Here is a 20,176-nt window from a genome sequence, read left to right as displayed (position 1 = left end):
CCTGGATTCTCTCACTGCTCTGCTTCTTGGGAATACTTTGAAATGATTAAGAGCATGGACTCTGCTCTTATGGTGCGCCTATCTAATTGATGTGACCTATGGATTTAATAATGCTTTGAAATAAGCATTAATTTGGCACACTTAACTCTTTGCCAAACACATCATCATCTTGTTGCTCATCAAATTCTTTTCTGTGTCTTTACAAATGACCCATTGATTCCTTCTAGAATTCTGCTGGGCTATCATGTCAAATACAAGAGCAGATAGTTTCTAAAATCTATGCTCTTCCACTTTTTGCAAACTTTGCTAGTATCTACCTCTTCCTGGTCTCTATTTCCCAATCCTGATTTCTCAGGGATTACAAAGCAACCAGTATTGCCCCTGATATTCTGAGCATAGGTAAGGAGTTCACAGAATGCAGTCATCTTTTTGCAAACAGATTGTATGCCATCTTAAGTTTGTGATTCTGGCTCCACATGTGCTAGGAAGCAGCAACAGACAGCACAAAGTACACTTAAAATTTAGCATATTCATTCGCTAAAAGGAATGTTTTCATTCAGAAATTGAATAAAGTTCTTGAACAAATATTTCATAAATTGATGAACATCTCATTGGCAGCATTCCCCCTGATCAACACCCAGCAAAGGATATTTTAATAACAGCTAGCAATTTGCTATTTCACTGTTTGCAGAGAAAAGGCAACTTGTACACCTCTGCCTCCCAAAATTCAGCATCATGGAGATTGGTATTTCTCTTCACAGTACTTAAGTATATTTGCAGATTATAAGCCTCAAAGCCATACCACCATTTTAACCATTTGTTTTTTCCCAAAGTGATTAGGAAAATGCCAATATGACATCTGCAGAAAAGAAGACAGGAATCACAGAGCTCAACCAGGACACACAGCACTGAGTTACATACACCCAAGTGCAGCCTGAATTATATCCAACATATTTTTTTGTTGTTGTTGTTTCATCAGGGATATTTCACTTAAGTAAATTTCCATTTTATTGAAGTGTTACCCTATAAGGAATACCACATTTTAGACCTTTTCTTGATGAATTTTTTATAAGCTCATATTTTGATATCTTTAGGGCTAATTATCTGCTTGGAATTATTTGATCTACACTGGAATGTCTATTGAATTATTTGCGTTTTGTTTTCTCTTAAATTATTTTTTGGTTGTCAACATACCCATTTCAAGCAGTATTCTCATTAACATACCCATTTCCAATTTATCATGGTCTAGATAACTAAATCAACAAGTTTAGGGAAGTGGATTTGGCCCAATGGATAGGGCGTCCACCTGGGAGGTCCACGGTTCAAACCGCGGGCCTCCTTGCCCCACGTGGAGCTGGCCCATGCGCAGTGCTGATGCACACAAGGAGTGCCCTGCCACGCAGGGGTGTTCCCCATGTAGCGGAGCCCCATGCACAAGGAGTGTGCCCTATAAGGAGAGCTGCCCAGTGCAAAAGAAAGTGCAGGCTGCCCAAGAATGGTGCTGCACACACGGAGACCTGACACAGCAAGATGACGCAAGAAAAAGAAACAGATTCCCGGTGCCGCCGATAAGTATAGAAGCGGTCACAGAAGAACGCACAGAGAGCAGACAACTGGGGGGTGGAAGGTGGGGGAAAGGGGAGAGAAATTTTTTTTTTTAATCTTAAAAAAAAGTTTATTAAAATTGTTTCTAAAGAAAGTGTGTGTATGTGTGTGTGTGTGTGTTCTAGGGAGTAAGAGATTTTCCTGTGAATAAAACAGTTAATTGTGCTTGATATCTATTGTAGCCACCCAGATTTCTCTTTTGATTAAATCTTATTTCGTTAGCTGCATTCAAGTACTGGATATAGCAGTTCACCTACTTGATTTAATTCATGAATGACAATGTCTCCAGATAAATGTTCTTGCTAGTTTTAACGAGAGATTAGAACCTCAATGCTTCGAAGACTGCAGAGAACGGAGAAGACTTAGGCATCTCAAGACCAAGTTCCTGATTAGTATCACCCTCAGGGAAAGATGTCAAGCCAGTTACTTCATCCAGTTTAGATGATCCAGCTTCACTGCTGCCTGCTTCCTCCCAGAACTATGAAGAAAGAGCCTGCAGTCCCTCACAAACTTACCAGGTAAATGTCTCATGACTGCTTGTGTGGAGGAAAAGAAAAAGAAAATCTCCAAATTGGCATTTCTATTAAGCTAGATATTAAATAGATATTCATTGGCAAATATCAACTCTTTAATTTGAATTGCTTGTTGACTCAAAGCTCAGTCAGATTAATGTGAACTTGGGGAATTTCAGTCCAGTATTGGTAACTTCCTTCCAACCAATTCTGCTGCTAGTGTTTGGGGAGGATAAATACCTGGTTTGTAGCAGAGGGAAGCCCGTTCCAGTTTATAAAGATAGTCCTCTCTGAGGCATCTATGCAGTAAAACTTGCTCCAAATCCCCATCAACACTATTTTAATAACATTTTAAATATAAAACCTGAAATGATTCTAAAACCAGTTTGGAAAAATAGATGACCATTAGAATATTATAAAAAACACTGAAGGTAAGATTGAATAATTTGATTGTTCATGGCATTCATTTCTTTTGGACACTATTTAAAAACTGTAAGTATGCACCCAAACTTTGACCTAGTAATGCCACTCCTGTAAAATTTTTTTCAAAGAAAAAAGAGTCCTATAGGCTCCACTATATCATTATTTCATAACAGATAAAATTGGAAACAATAAGCAAATAAGGTAATGGTCACGTAAATATTACATAAGTTGGTAAAATATTAGGAAATCATTAATATAAGCTAGGGAGACCAGATAACAACATGGGGGAATATTACAATGCATTATTTTTTTCCTTCTATTTTGAAAATAAATTTATTAAATGAAAGAAAAGGTATTGTCTGTTAAGGCAATTACAAAGAATTTGGTGGAAAGAATAATAGTGTACTGAGGAAGTAGTTTGTTGACTTGGCTTTGAGCCTAAGACAGTCGGAAGAGTATCATGAAACCATGAGGTTTTTGCTTTATGTGACTACAATTTGTTTCTTGCTGCAACTTTAGTTTTGAATTGATGCCTGGACTGTCAGCAACATCCACTGTTCCAGACTTGCCAAAAGAGGGCAGCCGGCCTGCACTGGTACTAGCACTATGATCAAAGTTAGTCCCAATTTGGTCAATTTTCTTTTTTTTTTTTCTTCCTTTTTGAGAAATTCTTCAGAAAAGGATCCTATCTGTTGGCTCCCAGAGCTGTGTTCTACATCTTGGGTCATCCAGGGAGGTGTGGAACCTAAGTGGATGTTGCCAACTTTTGGCGTGTACTAATGGCCAATGAATGCCAGAGGTTGTCTTGTCCCTGTCAAGTCCTGGGGTTGGCAGCAGGTCCAAGTGTGTGGGCTGCTGTGAACTGCAGGCTACTTGGCTGATTTTCCATTTCCAGCTTCCAGGTGCCAAAGATCCCTCTTCTGGGTCTGGTACTGCTCAAGGTTCTAAGACAGACCAAACTACCTCCTGCCAGATGTGCTCCACCTCATGGATCTAAGCTGCCATCTCCTTGATCATCACCCTATTCTCTTTTCCCCATATAGGAATCCAAACCTCTCATCATGGATTTTTTCCTTCCCCTCCCCCGCCCTGCTGTTTCTGCTGTGTCCATTCGCTGTGTGATCTTCTGTACCTATTTCTCTTTTTTATCTTCTCTTCTCATCTTTCTCCTCTAGAAGTCACCAGGATTCGATCCTGGGGACCTCTGATGTAGAGAGAGGTTCCCTGTCAATTGCGCCACCTCAGTTCCTGGTTTCTGCTGTACTTAACCTTGACTCTCTCCTTTGTCTCTCTTTTGTTGTGTCATCATCTTTCTGCGTGACTTACTTATGTAGGTACTTGGCTTGCTGTGTGGGCACTCAGCTTGCTGCATGGGCACTCAGCTAGCTGTGTGGGCACTTGGCTCGCCACATGGGCAGTCGGTTTGCCATGTGGGCACTCACACAGGCACTTGGCTCACTGTGTGGGCACTCAGCTCACCACATGGGACTTGACTCACCATGCAGGCACTTGGCTCACTGCAAAGGCAGTAGGCTCACTGTGCAGAGTCTCAGCTCACCATGTGGGCACTAGCTTGCCATGCAGGCACACTTTCTCTTCTTTTTTTCACCAGGAGGCCCCAGGGATCAAACCCAGGTCTTCCCATATGGTAGGCAGAGACCGTATCATCTGAGCCACATTCACTTCCCTCATCACGGATTTTCTGAATTGTGCATAATCCTGGGGGCAATCGGAAACTTCTTTTTCATCGGATTTCAGCCTTTTTCTCCTACCAAAATCTATTGGTTTCTTGTGATCTGGGTTTACGAGATACTCTAGCAGTCCCCCATGCAACATGGTCAGGTTTTATAATGCATTAATTTCTTTCTTTTTTTTTTTTTTTACATTTTCCCCCCTTTATTAGAGAAGTTGTGGGTTTATAGAACCATCATGCAGAAAATACAAGATTCCCATATACCAGCCCACCACCAACACCCTGCATTGTTGTGGAACATTTGTTACAACTGATGATAGCACATTTTTAGTATTGTACTTTTAATTAAAGCCCATGGTTTAACTTAGGGTTCACTGTTTGTGTAGTTCCATGGATTTTTTTTTCCCAAGCTTATAGTTTATTTCTTTTTATTGCTGGATAATATTCCATTGTATGGATGTGCCACCATTTGTTTATTCATTGACCTATGGAAGGTCATCTTATTTGCTTTCAATTTTTGGCAATTATGAATAAAGCTATAAGAAGTTGTATGCCAGTTTTTGCAAGGGTTTAAGTTTTCAATTCCTTTGGGTAAATTCCTAGGAGTAAAATTGTTGGTCATATAGTGAATCTATGTTTAGATTTGTAAGAAACTGCCAAACTGTTGTCTTATGTGGCTATGCCACTATCAGTTGTCAACAGCAGGATCTATAATGTCCAACATCTGTCCCTGCAATATCATTTAGGACAACTCCAAGTCCCAAAAATGCCCCCATATCACATCTCTTCTTCCCTCTCTCTGCCCTGAGCAACTACTGTGGCCACTTTTTCCACATCCATGATACAATTTTTTCCATTGCTAGGGAGTACGGGGTATATGGAAACCTCTTTTATATATATATGTATTTATCGAAGTATATCATTCACACATGAACACACATAAACAAGTATATAGTAAAGATTGTGAACTTATAAAATAAATATACATAACATCACACAGGGGTCTCATACATCACCCCTCCACCAATTCTTTGCACTGGTGTTAAACATTTGTTACAAACTATACAAAAGCATTGTCAAAATATTACTACTGGGAAACGGACTTTGGCCCAGTGGTTAGGGCGTCCGTCTACCACATGGGAGGTCCGCGGTTCAAGCCCCGGGCCTCCTTGACCCGTGTGGAGCTGGCCCATGCGCAGTGCTGATGCGCGCAAGGAGTGCCCTGCCACGCAGGGGTGTCCCCCCTGTAGGGGAGCCCCACGCGCAAGGAGTGCACCCATAAGGAGAGCCGCCCAGCGCGAAGGAGGGAGCAGCCTGCCGAGGAATGGCGCCGCCCACACTTCCCGTGCCGCTGACGACAACAGAAGCTGACAAAGAAACAAGACGCAGCAAAAAGACACAGAAAACAGACAACCGGGGGAGGGGAGGGGAATTAAATAAATAAAAATAAATCTTTAAAAAAATATATATATTTATTACTACTAACTATATTCCTTATCTTACATTTAGTGTATTTTCCCCCTAACCCATATTATTTTTTTTAATGTATTTTTGTTACAGATATTGTGAACTAGTTCCATGGATTTAAAAAAATTTTTATTCTGTTATCATATATACAATCCAACATTTCCTCATTTAATCATATTCAGATATATTTTTCAGCATTCACAATGTTGTGATGCTACCATTACTACCATCCATTACCAAAACATTTCCATCACTCTAAAAATAAACTCTGAACATTTTAAGCCTTTTATTTTAAATGCATTAATCTTTAAGAGCTGATATAGTTTGGTATTAAGGAGATTTTCCTCAAATTGTATTTATTTTTATTAATATGTATGTCAGAATAGGTCTATTAGGCTTTATTGGTTTTTTTTTTAAGATTTATTTCATTTTACTTATTTCTCTCCCTCCCCCCCACCCCCGTTGTCTGTTCTGTGTGTCCATTTTGCTGTGTGTTGTTCTTTTTTTTTTTTTTTTAATCCGCTTCTGTTGTCAGTGGCATGGGAATCTGTGTTTCTTTTTGTTGCGTCATCTTGTTGTGTCAGCTCTCCATGTATGCGGTGCCATTCCTGGGCAGCTGCACTTTCTTTCATACTGGGCGGTTCTCCTTACGAGGTGCACTCCTTGCGCGAGGGGCTCCCCTACGCTGGGGACACCCCTGTGTGGCAGGGCACTCCTTGCGTGCATCAGCACAGTGTGTGGGCCAGCTCCACACGGGTCAAGGAGGCCTGGGGTTTGAACTGCAGACCTCCCATGTGGTATACGGACGCCCTATCCACTGGAATAAGTCTGCTTCCCTCAAATTGTATTTAATGTTACAATGTTCACATATATGTATTTTACAATATTGGCTAAGTTTTATTTTAGTCACTGACAGGTATACCTGGGGTAAGCCATGGTCATTACATTAGGGTTCCTCCAAAATTACTGCATCATCACGCCACCTATGTTTCACTTTCTTCGAATTCTAAAATTAGACACAAAGTGAGGCAAAGCTGAAGCCCCTTCCAAGTCATTTCAAATGCATTTTCAAGGCACAGGGTTGGGAAAAGGAGAAGAGGACATCATGTAGAACTTTGATGAATGATTCCAACTATTATTGTTTTGAGGCTTGTGGCATGTCACTAAACTTTAAAGTAATAGACATTTGTACCCTACACAGACTGAACAGACATAAAACTATGTCTAGGGCAGCAGACTTGGCCCAATGGATAGGATGTCTACCTAATACATGGGAGGTCCTACCACATGGGAGGTCCACAGTTCAAACCCTGGGCCTCCTTGACCCGTGTGGAGCTGGCCCATGTACAGTGCTAATGCACGCAAGGAGTGCCCTGCCACACAGGGGTGTCCCCCGCGTAGGGGAGCCCCACACGCAAGGAGTGCGACCTGTAAGGAGAGCCACCCAGTGCGAAAGAAAGTGCAGCCTGCCCAGGAATGGCGCCACACACAAGGAGAGCTGACACAGCAAGATGATGCAACAAAAAGAAACACAGATTCCCGGTGCTGCTGATAAGGATAGAAGCAGTCACAGAAGAACATACAGTGAATGGACACAGAGAGCAGACAACTGGAGAGGGGGAAGGGGAGAGAATAAATAAAAAATAAATATTAAAACAACCACAACAACAACAAAAAACTGTATTAAGTTTGAAGACATAAAAAGCCATGTAGGGAAGTGGCTGTGGCTCAATCAGTTGGGCTCCTGTCTACCATATGGGAGGCCCTGAGTTCATGTCCCAGGGCCTCCTTGTGAAGGCAGGCTCACCCATACACCCTGGAGATCCACTGGCCTGCAAGCAGCCCTCAAGCAGCCCACAAGCGCCACAGAGAACCGACTCAGTAAGGTGGCACAACAAAAAAGGGAGACAAGTTAAAAAAAAAACAAAAAAAACCACAGAAGAGTACACAGCGCATGGACACAGAGAGCAAAACAACAAGCAAGCCACAAGGGGGTGGATTAAAAAAGCCATGTAAAAGTTGAATACAATATGCCATTGAGGCCACATATGAGGGGGGAGACGGCTCAATAAAAATAAATTAACATTCTATTTTTAGGCTTTTCCTACACTGAACGAACCAGGGAATGAAGAAAAGAAATTAAATCCTACCTGGAACGAATAAGTGACTGAGGCTGTACCCAGAGGTGGACAGTGCTATCCATGATGCCCCCATCCAGTATGTCCACGCAGCAGCAGAGTAGACCTGTACTTCACAGCACACACCTAAAAGGGAAACTGATTTTAAACTTGAAGGGAATTCAGTTAAATAAAATTCTTGTTAAAACATGGACAAAGACAACAAGTTATTTTGTTTTAACCATAAGTATTTATTGATGGATCAAAGAATACAATTTTAATGGAACAATAAGGCACAACTGTGGATTAAAACAGTTTGCTATACAGCCAAAGGGGGAAAAAGCCACAATCGTAGAAACTTTAAATATGCACGTCAAGGAGCCTCTGAAGTACCTCTCTAAAGATCAGTATCAGGCAATTCTTCACTTTTATACAATTCCTATATTACATCACTTGATCACCAAGTCAGACTGATACTTCACAAAGAATTCATCATTCATTTATACTTGAGCCGTCCAGCCTGGCCACTCTGCTGTTCCCTACCCCTTCCCGATCCCTTTGTAGTGGTATTCTTTAGTAATTCCCTTTCCAAAGAATTGTGTGTACATCTTGGATAACCTTCCAAAGCAAGGAAGGAAGGAAGGAAGGAAGCAAGGAAGCAAGCAAGCAAGCAAGCAAGCAAGCAAGCGATGAGTCAGAGAAAGTCAGCCAGGGCCAGATATACTAATGAATAGACTCAGACAGACAGACATTAGGATGACAACAGCCTGATTCAATGAGATCTAAACTAAGCTGACTTTGGCAGAAAAAGTGCTCTGGCTTGCTCAAAAGGCCTATAATGCCACTCAGGTTGTGCCACCAATGGCAGACCCCCTTGTTTCTAAGGGATCAGCAGGGTCTACACAAGGAGCTAGGAAGCCAATGTAGCCAGGCAGCTAACATTACAATACATTCAATGCTTTGGACCTGTATCAGGAGACTGCTATGGCTTCCAGCATAATTATGTGCCAAGTGTAAAATTCATTGAGAATTTTGTGCAAAACTTGAAGACACCAAGGACTATCTTTAAATCTCTTGGACTGGGATAAGTTAGGCACTTCCATAACACTAATCTACTTTGTAAAGTGAAGTGAAAAACATTCCAGTGCACATAACACTGAGGCATAAACCATGTTGCGGAGGTGTGAATACAGGAGGCTTGACAGGTTGCCTAGCCTCCTTATTCAAAAAGCCATGAGAAAGTCCCCAAGCATATTGCCAGAGCAGCTATTCTGGTGGTGAAGGTGCCCCCAAACGAAGAAACCTCCAGGCATATGGCTATTTTCTGAAGTGTCAACACTGCACTAACAAGAGCAGCCATGTAGGAACATATGCTGAGAATCAGAGGCCAGAGGTAGAATGACTGGGGCAAGCCATCTAAAGGACTTGGCTCTACACCTCTCACCAAGGCCATCACCTCTCAAGAACAGCTCCATCTAGCAGCCCTTTGATTATAGAGCAGAATACAGGGACCAAGAGAGTCACATTCTTCTGAGAGAAGTGTTGGTTACCAAAAAGCTCCTGGAAAGGCCACATCCCAGAGACCCATTTAAGACTAAAGGTAGATAAAAACTGCCAGACCACTGAACTACTCTGCCAAGTCAGAAGTATATTTTACAGGTATAGCTTGGGATACCAAGTAGAACAGAGGTGGATTTTGAGGCTTAATAAAAAGCAGGATATTGAAAGACCAAGTGATTGGTGTGTTGAGTAACAGAGAAGTAGGAAGCAAAGGACATACAGACAAGGTTGAAGGAGCATGCCAAAATCTAGTTAGAGGGAAGGCAGCAGGTCTACATTTACTTCCAGTGAAAGAGCTTGGCTGGCTGGTTCTTGGCATGATTCCCTCTCTCACTTTCTCAGATTGAATGGGTGTGACATTCAGCAGCAGAACAGGGGAAGATGATATTTATAAATGAGAACCAGTGAATGGATACTGAAAAGAAATAGACTGGGTGTACCATTCTGTAATGCCCTGTTTACACCAAAGGCAGGTTTGTGTTGACAGAACATATTTGGGGTTGTCATGCAACAGCAGTAGTACTTTGGGAGAAGGGGGATAATGGGGAGGAGGTGGGGCTGGTGGACAGGAGGACTCTCAAGTTCCAGTTCTTAAATACTAGAAAGCAAAGAAGAGTTTGGTCTCAGTCCTTTAGTGAAGAAATCGGATGCTCATTTTCTGTTCTACGTCCACCTTCTCCAAAACCTGGGGGAAAAAAAATACATTTACAACTATCAAGGTCATAACAGAATATATTGTCCCCAGTTCTTACCTGCATAATGTTTTTTTTAACCTTCCCTCCTGTGCAGAATTCCACCTTTCCAAGCAAAGAAGTGACTGCCTGACCTTAACAAATTCTGTGAAAGATATGGCGCTGTCCCCATCCTGATCAGCCTCCTGGATGGTCCTGTCTGCAATACTGCCCAGCTGCTCATCTGAGATATTTACTCCAACCATCATGCGTAGCACCTGCAGGGCCAAGAAGTCAGGAATTACAGGGGACTTGGGGCTAAGGGTGCCTCCCTTCCTTTGATATCCTCAAATATAAAAGCCAGAAAGCTGAAACCCTTATCTTCTCATCTAGACAATGCCATTCTAGACAATGGCATAAGGAGATGTGTGGTAAGGGCATTGGACAGCAAAGCAAAGCCTCACAAGGTGAGACCCTTTGCATTTTGCCTTTCCCCATTCTTCCTGCCCTGAATGCAGATACGATGCCTGGTGGTACAGCAACCATCCTGGGGCTGTAAGGTGAAAATCATATGTGCTATGGATGCCAGAGCAAGAATGTAAAAGAAGCCTGGTTGCAGACATTATATAGGTATTTTATCAGCTCCAGACAATCTATCCCCACATTTCTTACTTTTTTTTTTGAGGTACCAGGACCAGGTACCTGGGACCTCATATGTGGGAAGCCAGCACTCAACCACTGAGCCACATTGCCTCCCCGAGTTGTTTTTTCCCATTTGTTTTTTGTTTTTTTTTAGGAGGCACATGGGACCGAACCTGGGGCCTCCCATGTGGGAAGCAGGACTTCAACTGCTTGAGCCACATCTGCTCCCACCCCACTTTTCTTTTTGCATGAGACAAATTAGTTCCCTTATTTAAGTTACGTTGGGAGGGCTTTCATGAATCCTACCTGAATATAAGTCCTCTCTGATAAAATGTTTAATTAACCCAGCATTTCCTAAAGCATGGCCCAAGGAACACAGAAGTCCTTGGAGCACTATTTATTAAATACCCTCTTTAGAAAAACAACATCAACCAAAAAAAAAAAGAAAAACAAAAAGCATATTTAAAGGTCTGTGAAAATTGTAGGAAAGAGAAGTTAACACTTAACTGAGAAAACTTTCCTCCCAATCATACTATTATCTTTGGAGTGTAAACATGCTTAGGAAATGGCTACCTTAAACAAAATCAGTGATTCTAATGATGTGACTCTGAGACAATATGAAAGGGATGAACTATGTCTGAGGAACAGTGTGCTTATCTGATGCCTCACATTGCTAGTCAGCTGAAAAGTCAGCATTCCCATAAGAAGGAAAGGCCCTCTAGCCTAATTGCTCACAGGCTCACCTTTACATCTTTCTCCAATCTCATGACAGAGGTTTTTTAAAAATCAAATTATAGGATTTTTTGGAAAGAAAAGAAAAAGCTGAAATATTGAGTTGCACCAACACTAGATGTTTATTTTCCTCACAAACCAATCCTTGAAAATAAGTGTACAAATGTACACAAATTGAAGAATTATAAAGCAAACTGAGACAAACCATTTGCCATCTTCCCTATCTATGGCCAACCAGACAAATTCATCCTCAATCAGCAGCTTCATTAGCTCTCAATCCAATCACTTTTTTAAAGTAAATTGGTACAATGTCCATAATCAGGTTTTTCATTTTTTTAAAAATATTTATTTTTTATTTATTTCTCTCCCCTTTCCCCCACCCCCCACCCAGTTATCTGTTTCCTGTGTCCATTTGTTGTGTGTTCTTCTGTGTCTGCTTGCATTCTTGTCAGCGGCACTGGGAATCTGTCTCTTTTGTTGTGTCATCTTGCTGCATCAGCTGTCCATGTGTGCAGCGCCACTCCTGAGCAGGCTGCACTTTTTTCGTGCTAGGCAGCTCTCCTTATGGGGCACAATCCTTGCACATGGGGTTCCCCTACACAGGGGACACTCCTGTGTGGCATGGCACTCCTTGTGCCCATCAGCACTGTGCATGGGCCAGCTCACTACATGGATCAGGAGGCCCTGGGTTTGAACCCTGGACCTTCTATACGGTAGGTGGATACTCTTTATCAGTTGAGCCAAATCCGCTTCTCCAGTCATTTTCTAAAATGTTTTATTTTTAGATTTATAGAATTGGATTGTGCACTGTGTGTGTAGGGAGTTTGGGGTATGTGGTGTTTTCCACAATGCTGCTTACTGTCACACTAAGAAGTATATTAGCAACCAGGACTTTTTTTTCCTTAATGTTTGTTTAGGGTTTTTGTATATAACCTTTATTAGTTTAAGAAAGCTTCCTTCTAGTTCTGGTCTTTTAAGATTTTTATTTTAATCATGAATGGGTAAAGCATTTTATCAAATGCTTTTCTCCTGTGGGAAAGAGCATATAATTTTTCTTCTTTAATCTGCTAACATCATGAAATACACTGATTTTCTAATGTTAAGCCAACTTTGAATTCCTAGTATAAATCTACCTTGGATGTACTTACCAAATCCAATGGATGTGTCATGATGATGGGAACGAGTGTTGATGGGGGGGGGGAGAGGGGGGGTGGGGGGATGGGGTTGAATGGGACCTCACATATATATTTTTAATGTAATATTATTACAAAGTCAATAAAAAATAAAAAAATTAAAAAAAAAAATCTACCTTGGTTTAATATAGCATCTTCTTCATAAACTGCTGGCTTTGATATATTAATATTTTGTTTAGGATTATTACATCTATGTGAATGAGAAAGGCAGGGATGTAGTTTTCTTGTACTGTCTTTATCAGGTTTTCATATCAAAGTTACAGTAGCCTCATAAAATGAGTTGGGGGGGAAATGGATGTAGCTCAACCAACTGGGCTCCCATCTACCATATAGGAGGTCCAGGGTTCGATGCCCAGGGCCTCCTGGTGAGGGTAAGCTGGCCCACGTGGCAAGCTGACCCATGAGGAGTGCCAGCCCACTCGGAAATGCCACCCCGCACAGAAGTGCCACCCTGCGTGGGAATGCCACCCAACGCAGGAAAGCCACCCCATGCAGGAGTGCCAGCCGCCACGGAAAGCTGGCGCAGCAAGATGATGCAACAAGAGACACAGAGGAGAGAAAATAAGAAGATATAGCAGAACAGGGAGTTGAGGTGGCGTAAGAGAATAATCGCCTCTCTCCCACTCTGGTAGGTTCCGAGATTGGTTTCTGGAACCGCCTAATGAGAATACAAGAAGACACAGAAGAACACACAGCGAATAAACACAGAGAGCAGACAATGCGGGGAACAGGGGTGAGGAGAAATAAATAAAATAAATCTTAAAAAAAAAATGAGTTGAGGAGTGTAGCAACTGTTCTTATTGAAATGTAATTCATGTACAATAAACTGTACACGTTTAAAATGTATAATCTGATAAATTCTGACATATCTACATATCTGTGAAACCACCATCACAATCAAGATAAGGAACAAATCAATCACCCCTAAAAGTTCAACCAGGACTTTTTACAAGAATCACAGAAGGAAAACATGACCACTCAGTCTTTAGGATAACCACACTGTGAACTTTTTAATATCCTCTGAATAGTTAAGAACTTCAAATTACCAAATGTTTAGAAATGGCAGTGCCTAGAAAGGTAAACTCTGTTCTTCTTTTACTTTGGTAAAGTGTTCATATTGTCTTCTAAGATGGAACTAGCTGTGTGACATATTAACAGTCCATGAGAATATTTGTCCTAAAGTCATTCCAGGTCCCAGGAATACTCTAGTATTGACTGGCACTCTGGCTATATGGTCTCCAATCCACTCTGTCCCAGGCTTTCTTTATCCAAATAATAGAAGATAAATCAAGGCTCCTCTCCAAAATATTCTTTCTGGCAGCCAGATCTGGGCCAGAGCATGAAAAGAAGGCAACTACAGAAACGACTGCCTCGACTTTTTCTCCTCAGAACTCTGAGACCCATACATAGCAAGTATCAACCAACATGTCACGGAAGAAAGATATTCCCAACTCAAAAGCAAGGGACTCCAAAACAATGATGTGCAGAATCTTTTGGTTTTTGCTCAGATATGGAAATATAAGACTACTTTGTGTGGTCTTTAATCTGGCCTGAGTAATCTTAAACTTGGAAGACTTCTGAAGATATAGGAAGTGTTCAGAGTTACTTCAGAATGAGTAGAAACCACTTTACTTTTTAGGGATATCTTGAAAAGGAGAAATCTCCATGGAAATTCCTGAATGTGTGCTAAACTCCTAGGTCTTCCAGACTTGGAAATATTAAAAAAAAAAAGGATGAAGAATTTTCTCCTCTCCTAAATTTCTAAAAGAGGAAAGAAATGGGAGGCAAAGAGTGATGTTAATAGGATGAAATTGCGATTAGGGCAGGGAATTGTTTACCAGAAGCAACAAAGGATGGTGAGCAGTATGCTCAGTGTATATCAACACTGCAGCAGCAACTTGAATCTCACACGGAAGCTCAAGGATAGAATAAATAACAGCTTTACCTAAGTGTCAACAGAATTACCTGGTTGACAACAAGCTGATTTGGCAATAACTGAACTTTTATCTAAACCAGGGGTTCTTAATTGTTTTTGCTCCACAGACCCCTTTTCCAGTCAGGTGAAAACCATGGACCCCTTACTAAGTCCACAATATACTGTGTACTATTTAATAAATATATCACATCTGCACCAACATGTCCCAACAAGAATGTTTTTTTGAAATTAAATTCAAGCCCACAGACCCCTTGTTAAGAACCCCTTATCTAAACCATCTTGCATATTTTAGCTGTCAGTCAACAACTAAAAGACATTTAATTAACTTTGAAGTCACAGAACCATCTGTCTGTGAGAATTCAATGAGCCATTTCAAGTTTCTCCTGGTCATCTGCTCTGACTTATATCTAGGACAGGACTCCATACACAGCAGGGATTAAATAAATGCTTAGTGAAGTAAAGAACAATTCCTGTCCACAAGAATAAGCAGGTAGGGCCCAAATATAAATTATCCACATGTATGTAAACTCTCCCACATACCTGTAACAGCTCATCACGGGAGATCTTGTCATCTTTATCCAAATCATAGAGTCGAAAAGCAACTAGTAGGGAGAAACAGGAAGTTAGTGGCAATTCAGTAATGCTTTGCTCCTTCTCAAGGAACAATTCATGTAAAGGAAACCAGACAGAAAACTAACACTTATTAATAGATTTTTCCAAGAGCAAGCGCCATTACCTGTATAACTTTTAAAGACATTTTAACATTTATCAGCGTGATACATCTCATAATTGATGGCATCTTAGATTTAATAAAATATGGTCACTTTTACAACAAAACAGAAAACTTCATGAAGAGAAAGCGGAATGTCCTTTCTCTTGCCCTAGAATGTTAAAACAAAATAAAACAAAACCTCACATAACCTATCAATTCCACCATGTACACTCAGGGGAACTAATGATAGGAACCATACAGGCCCATGCCAGGTAGCTATACAAAGTATTGTTCTAAGCATACAGCCTCTTTGGCAAATTCAAGTCTTTTTTTTTCCAGGAGGTATTCAGGACCTCACATATGGGAAGCAGGCGTTCAACCCACTGAGCTACATCCGCTCCCCCAAGTCGTCTTTTAAGGACTTCTCTTAACACTTAAGAATGCTAAAGGTAGAGGAGGTTCATTTCAAATAAAAGTGCCAAGAATGTGATGGTCTCCTGGCCTTACAATGTTTCTCTCTTTAACAAAAGATAAAGAAACTGGGATACATGAGAACTTTGCTTGTATCCATATAAGAGAAAGAATTCAGAAGAGTAAACATAATTCAGGCAGTGCCACACAGCTGAAGAGCTACCAATGAACAGTGAGAGAACACTGGATGAATGACTGCCTGCTATTCATAGCTGAATTCAGTGTGATTCTGAGGCTTTGAATCACTTGAGCATGCCACCGAAGTTCTTGGTTTTTCATTTTCAGTAGGGTGCCGTGAAGAGTAAATGGCCAAAACCCACAGCCCTAGAGTTATTAGGATACAGAGGATTAGACTCTGTCCTCTAGGAACTCATTATCTAGTAGAGGAGAGCAATTCAAACTACTAATTTTAACACACTTTTAATGCTATAAGACATTTGAAATACTGAGGGAACAAAGTGTTTGACATACATGACCTTTTGGTGGAGATAGGGAAAATACCAGCGGGGAAATAACATTTGAACAGAAACCTGAAAAAGTGTGGATTCCAGGCAGAGCTGTTACTACAGACAAAAACATGAGAACCTGGATGAATTTCTGAAAGTTTAAATATCACCTGCCCTCAAAAATATAAGGATGCATCCATTAAAAACTGAGGTAAAAACTTTAGAAAAATTGAATTTAGTCTTTGTAAGGTACATATCACAATTCTGGGAGGGGGGGGGGGTGTAGCTGGGAGAGACTTCCTTTCTTTCTTTGTTCTCTTTAATTTGGTTAGTTCCAAAATGTGAGAAACTGTATGTTTAGGGGGTTTAGATCCCAAGGAAGAATAGACAAAGATCACCAGTGTTCCTTAAGGAATATGTGGTTATAGAGGGCTCCTTAACAAGGGGTCAATGAGCTTGAACTTAAATTTAAAAGAACCATTATTCTTGTGGGGACATGTTGGTGAGAGTGTAATTTATTAAATAATACAGTATAGTGTGCACTTAGTAAGGGGTCTGTGGTTTTCACCTAACTGGCAAAGGGGTCCGTGGAACAAAAAAGGTTAAAAACACCTGGTTTAATATATTCCCCAAATAAATTGCACATATGCTATATACACAATATACTTCTGGATATACTGTTATATTTCTAAAATATCATAAATGTATTAACTGCTAAGCAATCATTAGGATGATTATGGGATGGAAATCTGTTTCCTATATAACCCATAAATACCTGTTTTGAATTTTTTAATCGGGTAACTGGAATATACACACCCCTTTCAGCCAAAGTACAAAAGCCTTTACAAAAGGCTGAATCCTTGAAACCCAATGGAGGACAACCAAAGAGAAGACCTTCAGGACCCTTTTTAGAAGAAACCTTGCAGCCATAGTAGTTACTTACCTGACTCCGACATTCCTGTCAATCATCCCTGGCTCTGAAGCAGCATAAATATTTTCTCCCAAGATAATGGTCAAATGCAGAAATGACTGAAGTCATTAGAGCATGTTCACAAATCCTTCCATCTTTTCCTCTTTTCTTTGTTATGTTTTGTTAGGGTCTTTCCCCCATCCTTGGTCCTATGACTTGGAGTCTCCTGAGCCATATTCCTGCATGTCCAGTTCCATGGCTTTAAAAATGCCATCTAATACAGACGACTCCCAAATGTGTACCTCCAGCTTTTATCTCCCCTGATCAAAGTGATGAGAAGTAATAAAGTATAGCGGTTAAGGCCACAGCCCCTGGGATCACTCTCTGGCTCTGTTGAATCCTGGCTCTGATATTTACTAGTTATGTGAATATGAGCAAATTACTTAACCTCTTTGTGCCTCAGTTGCCTCATCTGTAAAATGAAAATAACAGAAGCCACCTCATAGGGTTGTGAGAACTGAATGAGATAGTACACAAAAGGCACTTTGGACAGAGTCTGGAACACACCAAGGGCTCAATGTCAACTACCTACTACCACCTCTTAGCCCTCCTCTCTCATTATCACTCATTCCCTTCTCAATAATGCCTCGGTCACAACGAACTTTTTTGTTTTCTGAGCACACCGAATACTCATTTCTACCTAAGGTCCTTTATGTTAGTTGTTCCCTCTGCCTAGAACTGTTTCTTGATCTCAGTCTCTCAATGTCTCTCTTTTTCTCTCTTGCCAGATGTGAACAAGGAAGCATATAGCTTTACCTGCCACCGAAAGTCATCATATGACCACGCTTTAGGATGAAGCAGACTCTAAGGAGGGCAAAACAGGGCAACAGGAAGAACGTGGGTCTTTGGACAACACAATCAACTCTGCTTCCTGCTTCATTTGACTTAGTAAGTGAGATAATATATTTCCTTATTGTTTAAGACTGAGTCAGCTGAAGGCCTCCCACTCCAAAAAACTACTAGATCTAATAGTGATCTCTGAAAGATTTTCTTTAGGGTCAGTGTGAGCTAATGTACTGAGAGCATAGCAATTTAGAAAGAGAAAGAACTGCAAAGAAGACTAATCACCATATGTATTGCAGAAAATATCTGAATCTAGCCATGTGATTACAATGCAAGAGAAATATATATATATATATTTTTTTCTTTTTTCTTTTTCTTACTGCTAACCTCTTCTAATCTAAAGGTCTATAATGCAGGGGAAAAAAGAGGTTCAATTCAATTTGCCAAATACTATTTTATTTCTAAGCTTTCAGTGTGTAATTATAAAAAAGGAGATTAAAACCAGTTACTCTGTCATTCTGAATCCTCACTCACCTGTTATTTGGTTATCTAAAGAAGCTTTTCTCAAAGTGTCCTTCTAATATGTCGTATAAAAAAATGTGCCCCACGATTTTTTAAAAAGTGGGTTAATTGAAGTTGACCAGGTTTATTTACTGAACAATTTTTTTTTAAAGATTTGTTTATTATCCAACTCCCCCCTGCCCCCGCCATTGTCTGCTCTCTGTGTCCATTCGCTGTGTGTTCTTCTGTGTCCGCTTGTTCTCATCAGGCGGCACTGGGGAACTGTGTCTCTTTTTTGTTGCATAATCTTGCTGTGTCAGCTCTCCGTGTGTGTGCAGGCTGGCTGGCTGCAGTTTCACGTGGGGCAGCTCTCCTTGCACAGGAGCCACTCCTTATGTGGGAGGCACCCTCACACAGGGTCATCCCTGCGTGGGCCAGCATTCCTTGCACACAGCAGCACTGTGTGTGAGCCAGCTCACCACATGAGCCAGGAGGCCCTGGGGATCGAACCCTTAGACCTCCTATATGGATGCTCTATTTGAGCCACATCTGCTTCCCAACTGAACAATTTTTAAAAAAGAATTGTTTCATTTATTTTTCCCCTCCACTTGTTGTTCATACTTGCTTTCTGCTCTCTGTGTCTGTTTATCTTCTTTCTTTCTTTTTTTTAGGAGGCACCAGGAACTGAACCCAGGACCTCCCATGTATGAGGAAGCATCCAATTGCTTGAGTCACTTCTGCTTCCTGCTTGTTATACTTCTCATGTGTTTCCTTGTTGCATCAATTCGCTATCCTGCTTGTCTTCTTTTATTGTTTTGTTTTATTGCCAAAACCTGGGATCGAAATGCTTGTCTTCTTTAGCAGGCACCAGGAACTGAACCTGGGACCTCCCATGTGGAAGGCAGGCACCCAATGCTTGAGCCACATCCACTTTCCTTGAACAATTTTTTAAAAAATTTTTATTTATTATCCTCTCCCCCAGATGGTTCTCTCATCTATCTGCTCATTGTTTGCACGCTTTCTCCAGGAGGCACTGGGAACTGAACCTGGGACCTGCCAAATGGAGGCAAGTGCCCAATGGTCTGAGTCATATCTGACAAACATGTACTTTGTGACAAGAACTACACGGTGAGGGGACAGTGGGGAATAGAGACTTAGTTTGTGTATACTATTGAAATTAAGTTGGGGGAAACGGATGTGGCTCAATCAATTGGTCTCCCATCTACCACATAGGATAGGTCTAGGGTTCAATGCCCAGGGCCTCCTGGTGAGAGCAAGTTGGCCCATGTGGCAAGCTGGCCCATGCAGAGTGCCAGCCCACACTGGAATGACACCCCATGCAGGAGTGCCCCCTGTGTGGGAATGCTGCCCAGAGTGGGAAAGCTGCCCTGTGCAGGAGTGCCAGCCGACACTGAGAGCTGGTGCAGAAAGAGACACAGAGGAAAGAAAATAAGAAGATGTAGCAGAACAGGGAGTTGTGGTGGTGCAAGAGAGTAATTGCCTCTCTCCCACTCTGGAAGGTCCCAGGATCGGTTCCCAGAGCCACCTAATGAGAATACAAGCAGACACAGAAGAACTCACAGCGAATGGACACAAGAGAGCAGACAATGCAGGAGAGAAATAAATAAAATAAATCTTAAAAAAAAAAAAAAAAGAATTCACTTACCACCAGGTCTTGAAGATGTTTAAAAAAAAGTTGAGTTGGTAATAAAGCAATGAGACTTTATAGATTTAGGATGTTA

General features: G+C 41.1%; 1 protein-coding gene and 1 pseudogene across 2 annotated transcripts in view; both read right to left on the bottom strand.

Moving 5' to 3' along the window:
- Positions 1 to 1,924: 1,924 nt before the first annotated feature.
- On the bottom strand, positions 1,925 to 7,903 carry LOC101433193 (centrosomal AT-AC splicing factor pseudogene; annotated as a pseudogene).
- A 144-nt stretch (positions 7,904 to 8,047) lies between these two features.
- The window catches only part of CHP1 (calcineurin like EF-hand protein 1), a 55,675-nt gene continuing 43,546 nt past the window's right edge, over positions 8,048 to 20,176 (bottom strand). The window contains exons 5-7 of one of the 2 annotated variants that reach the window (XM_004481519.4): positions 15,092 to 15,153; positions 10,204 to 10,326; positions 8,048 to 10,062 (exon numbers count right to left, since the gene is read on the bottom strand). In XM_004481519.4, coding sequence (XP_004481576.1) covers positions 10,009 to 10,062; positions 10,204 to 10,326; positions 15,092 to 15,153 — 239 coding nt within the window. In that variant the 3' untranslated portion in view covers positions 8,048 to 10,008. Of the gene's footprint in view, positions 10,063 to 10,203; positions 10,327 to 10,822; positions 12,556 to 12,731; positions 15,154 to 20,176 lie in introns of those variants that run through there. The other variant, XR_009185076.2, reaches the window with a different exon arrangement.

The sequence above is a fragment of the Dasypus novemcinctus genome, chromosome 3, assembly GCF_030445035.2.
Source record: "Dasypus novemcinctus isolate mDasNov1 chromosome 3, mDasNov1.1.hap2, whole genome shotgun sequence".
NCBI lineage: Eukaryota > Metazoa > Chordata > Mammalia > Cingulata > Dasypodidae > Dasypus > Dasypus novemcinctus.
The sequence above is the reverse complement of the archived record's forward strand: the minus strand, read 5'-3'. Positions and strand labels throughout refer to the sequence as shown.